The sequence below is a fragment of the Stegastes partitus genome, unplaced genomic scaffold, assembly GCF_000690725.1.
Source record: "Stegastes partitus isolate 25-593 unplaced genomic scaffold, Stegastes_partitus-1.0.2 Scaffold22, whole genome shotgun sequence".
Classification (NCBI taxonomy): domain Eukaryota; kingdom Metazoa; phylum Chordata; class Actinopteri; family Pomacentridae; genus Stegastes; species Stegastes partitus.
Genome location: NW_007577753.1, coordinates 1,442,071 through 1,447,081, shown reverse-complemented (window position 1 = coordinate 1,447,081; position 5,011 = coordinate 1,442,071). Strand labels below are relative to the sequence as shown.

Here is a 5,011-nt window from a genome sequence, read left to right as displayed (position 1 = left end):
TCCTGTGTAATGAACAAAGTGTTAACAGGATGACGAGACTTCAAAGCACATTTTGAAAGTCTGAGAAAAACCTCAAATGTGACTTCAGTAGTTTTACATCAAACTCATATGAACAAGGAATATTGTGAATATACTTCACTTGGATCAGTGGTTGAAGTAATATTTGAATGGAAATAGAAGAAATTCATAATAAATGCAATTAGATTGAAACATGTTTAGTGAGTTTTCAAAACATATTCAGTGTAGTTACTCTTCAACATGTATACAGTAGAGCTTTAGTGGTTGAAGCGTTTGCAAAACATGATGAAAGTAGCTCATTTATTACCTTTTACGATCAAATATGTCCCACTCCATTTAGAACTGACTAACCGCTCAACAATTGCACAGTGATAGATTCCCTCGTCCTCTTGGATTGTCTTCAAAATCGTCATGTTAATCAAATCATCATGAATATTAACTTTCCATCTTGAGTTAGGAAACTCTGGTGCAAACTGAGGTGTTATATGTTCCCGCAGATTCACAATTAGTTTCAGATTATCTCCAACACTCTGCTTGTACCAGTGGACTTCTACTCGGCTGATATCAGTATTAGACAGATCACATGTGAACGTTGTAGATTCACCAAGTTGAACTGGGATCACTGGAATGAGTGTATCTGAATTGAAAGAAAATATATAAGTTATAACTTACAGTGATGGAGGAAATCCACCTGATAACAACATCATGTAAAAACGAGAAAGCACTCACGTCCTTGATGAAGAACAAGCAATGTAATCCACAACACGATCATCTTGACACTGTCTCCTGTCAGGGACCTTGTTGCTGTTTTAATGAGTGTAGGAGGTGATGTAACTTGGCCAAGACCCTCTATGTCACACTGACAAATGCATGTGATTGGTTGTCACAGAATAAAGACTCAAAAATTCACTTCCTGCCACACTGGTCTCGTTCAAGGCTTTGAGGAGTAAATCACCTCATTTATATCCATTTACTCATTCATTTTAGTGATAATGGTAAAGCATTTTGTTTTTATGAATGTTGAAAGCTCATATTAAATATTGCCATCTTTGTTAGGTAATGTCCATCCTCTGTCCTCACTATCAGCTGCACAGCTAAACACACAACCAGGAACTTTAGACAGCAGGTGTTTCTTATGATGTGTCCACTGTAGAAGTGGAAAACCACAAGCATTATTTCAAACAAACATATTGTCAATACAGCCCTTTAATTAAGCCCCTGAAATCGGGTTCATAAAATATATAGATTGTTGGTAAAAAAGTAACACGTCAACATTAAAGGGGAACTCCAGACAGTTTTTTCACCTCACAAATACAGTGGGGAAAGTAAGTATCTGATACACTGCAGATTTTGCAAGTTTTCCCACCTACAAAGAATGGAGAGGTCTGTCATTTTTATCATAGATACAGTCTAAAAAAAATCCAGAAAATCACATTGTATGATTTTTGATTAATTAATTTACATTTTATTGCATGAAATTAGTATTCGATATAATAGAAAAACAAAACTGAATATTTGGTAAAGAAGCCTTTGTTTACAATTACAGAGGTCAGATGTTTCCTGTACCTCTTGACCAGCTTTCGGCTTTCGGTGCTGTCACTGGGCAACACAGAGTTTTAGCTCCCTCCAAAGATTTTCTATTGGATTCAAGTCTGGAGACTCTCGCTAGGCCACTCTAAGACCTTGAAAGGCTTGTTACGAAGCCGCTTTAGGTCATTGTCATGCTGGAAGACCAAGCCATGACCCATCTTCAATGCTCTTATTGAGGGAAGGAGGTTGTTGCCCAAAGTCTTGCGATACATGGCCACATCCATCCTCCCCCTGTCGTCCTGTCCCCTTTGCAGAAAAGCACCCCCAAAGTATCATCATCCTTCTTCCTCCAAACACAGCGAGTGGAGTTTAAACCAAAAAGCTCTATTTTGGTCTCATCTGACCTCATGACTGTCTCTCATGTCTCCTCTGGATCATCTCGATCAGGGGTTGGCAACCTGCGGCTCCGGAGCCACATGTGGCTCTTTCGTACCACTGCTGCTGCTCCTTGTGGCTTTGGAAAATAAATAGTGAGTATCTAATTAAAATTTGTTTTATTTTAGTTTGTTAGTTCTAAAAATGTAATTCTACATTTGAAGATTATGGTGATCTTGTAACATTAAAATAAAATGTTTAAGTTTAAATTTTAAATTTATTGTTGCTCAAAATGTGCATCACACTCACCGAACATCCGTCGGCACGCACAGCGTTGCCAACTTGGTGACTTTCTCACTAAATCTGGCGACTTTGCAAATCCTCTAGGCAACTTTTCATTGTCAAAAGTGTCTACAGACAAATCTAACGAATCCTTCTCATCTTATTGGACACTGTTCTGGTGTTTTGGAAACTCTGACATGAAAACATGTATTGATCTGCAGTTACTGTCTTCAGCGAGCAGCGGTGCTGCCGTGAGCTCCTCCCGTCCCAAAGCGCTCACAGGCGGTCAGGAGTCTGGTCCAGTGAAGGACGGTCAGGGGAGAGCCTCCCCTGACATCACGGAAAGAAAAAAATATATAATGATAAAATAATTTAAAGTTCAGTGATTTGTACTATAAAGTACTTATTTTTTCATTTAGCCTCGTCAATTTTGATGATTTTTAAACTCAGAATTGCTGAATTTTCGCAATTTCCCATTCAAATGCTTGGAAGAGAAGCCAGTGAGGCAGCGGCGAGCTGAGTCTCACCTTGGATTACACAATCCCTCCCGCTGGCTGCCTGCAGTGACAGTGTGCTGCTGTCTGGATGTCGCCAATAACATGGTTCAAACACATTTAATATATGAAATGATTTTCCATAGTTCAGCTGATGTGAATAATGTGCAGTGTTTTGTTTTTTGTTTTTTTTAACCAGCTGTATGTGTGTAGCGTGTTTTGTGTGCTGAGCAATCATAAACAGCTGAGAAGAGATTCCAGGTGAGGCAGGCAGTTCTCTGGCCTCATGGCAGGGGGCGCTCTGATCCCAGACATGCTTCTTGTGACTCCGCGGCTGCAGAGTAAGTGACGGCAAGCTAGACTAGGTACGATATACAGTTAGCAAGTCAAGTGCAGCGAAGGAAGATAAGGAGACTTTTACAAAAAAGTTGTCCAGAATGAGCGGAGCATGGACCTCATTTAAAGGTAAAGGTAAGACCGCAATAACTTAAAAAAAGAAAAAAGAAAAATTTTGTGGGCTACAGCTTGTATATGTAAAGAATGCAGATATGAAACATGACCCGTAAACTGTTGCCAGTCAAATGGCAAATATGCTACTGTGTAGAGTGCATATATTTGTAAATCAGATTATGATGAAGTCAGTGCCTCACCAGCCATGAACCTCACCGCACGTCACTGGACTGGTCAGCAGTCCCAGCTACAGTCAGCAGGCCAACCACCCGCTGTTTTACTTTGCTGCAGGTGGATAATTTAAGTTCAGCTTTTTATTTCATATAAATGAGGAGGACTCAAATAGAAACTGACTATTTTATTTCAAAGTAACCTTCAACCCAGCATCTTTTTTTTTCGGTGGTCAAAATTTTTTTGTTGCATGCAGAAATAAAATTGCATTTCTTTGTAGTAGTTCATTGATTTCATAAATGCAACACACTGTAGTTTTTTATACATAACATAAAGGTAAAAAAAAAACATATATATGCAGTGTTATTGTCATTTTAGATGTCAAAAGTGTTTTGTGGCTCCCGGTGTTTTCTTTTTTGTGGGAAACAGGTCCAAATGGCTCTTTGAGTGTTTAAGGTTGCCGACCACTGATCTAGATGGTCATTGGCAAACTTCAGACGGGCCTGGATGTGTGCTGGCTTGAGCAGGGGGACCTTGCATGCGCTGCAGGATTTTAATCCATGACGGCGTAGTGTGTTATATATGGTAACCCTTGAGACTGTGGTCCCAGCTCTCTTCAGGACATTGACCAGATTCTCCTGTGTAGTTCTGGGCTGATCCCTCACCTTTCTCATGATCATTGGCACCCCATGAGGCAAGATCTTGCATGGAGTCCCAGACCGAGGGAGACTGACAGTCATCTTGAGTTTCTTCCATTTTCTAATAATTGCATGAACAGTTGGTACCTTCTCACCAAGCTGCTTGTCATATTGTCCTGTAGCCCATCTCACCCTTGTGCAGGTCTACAATTTTGTTTTTGGTGTCCTTAGACAACTCTTAGGTCTTTCCCATGTTGGAGAGGTTAGTTTTTGATTGAGTGAGTGTGTGGACAGGTGTCTCTGATTTCAGATCAGGGGAAATGCAACCTAACTGTGGACCAAGGAAAGCATCAGCTGACTCTGTCTGCGTCCTGGACTTGATGTTGGTGATTGGATGCAGGGCCTTCACTGCGTTGGAAAGCGATGATGCCTGGATTAGATAGAGATGGGGGTCTCTACCACATCCGGGACCTCCTCCTCTTTTGGGGGCTGGCTTGACGACTAGGTGGGTTCCCCAGAAAGGAGACTCCATGACAGTATCAGTGGTATCTGGGGAAAGGCTAACGGGCTGAAAGCTAATCAGGCCTACTCTAACCACCTGTGGTGTTAGCTGGGACCTAGCAGGCCAAAACACAAACACACAACAAGAATGAATGAATACAGTTGAAAAATACAATTAACTAAAGGGCCCTCAGTAGAGGGATATCATTGCCCCTGCCAGCTATGATTGCACTGAGCTGCAGTAAACCATTATTCCTTCCAAGTTACCACAAAATAGATTTTTTCCTTTACTGATCGTGATTGACTGGCTGTCCAAGAAGTAATGGGTACTATCCATGTATACATTACATGTTATTTAAAATATAATGGCCACATTGTTCCAGTGCCTAAAAAACCACAACCAGCTGAACCCAATGACTACAGACCAGTTGCCTTGACATCTCACATCAGAAAAGTCCTGGAGAGACTCTTACTGGCTCACCTCAACAAGCAAGTCAACACCTTTCAGGACCCATTACAGTTTGCATATCGTAATGGGCTTGGGGTTGAAGA

At 40.9% G+C, this 5,011-nt stretch overlaps 1 protein-coding gene across 1 annotated transcript in view; it reads right to left on the bottom strand.

Moving 5' to 3' along the window:
• LOC103367404 (uncharacterized) overlaps window positions 1-5,011 on the bottom strand; it is a 21,027-nt gene that overhangs the window by 1,297 nt on the left and 14,719 nt on the right. Inside the window, exons 2-3 of the mRNA XM_008295426.1 lie at window positions 748-804; window positions 326-655 (exon numbers count right to left, since the gene is read on the bottom strand). Coding sequence (XP_008293648.1) covers window positions 326-655; window positions 748-790 — 373 coding nt within the window. The 5' untranslated portion in view covers window positions 791-804. The remainder of the gene's footprint in view (window positions 1-325; window positions 656-747; window positions 805-5,011) is intronic.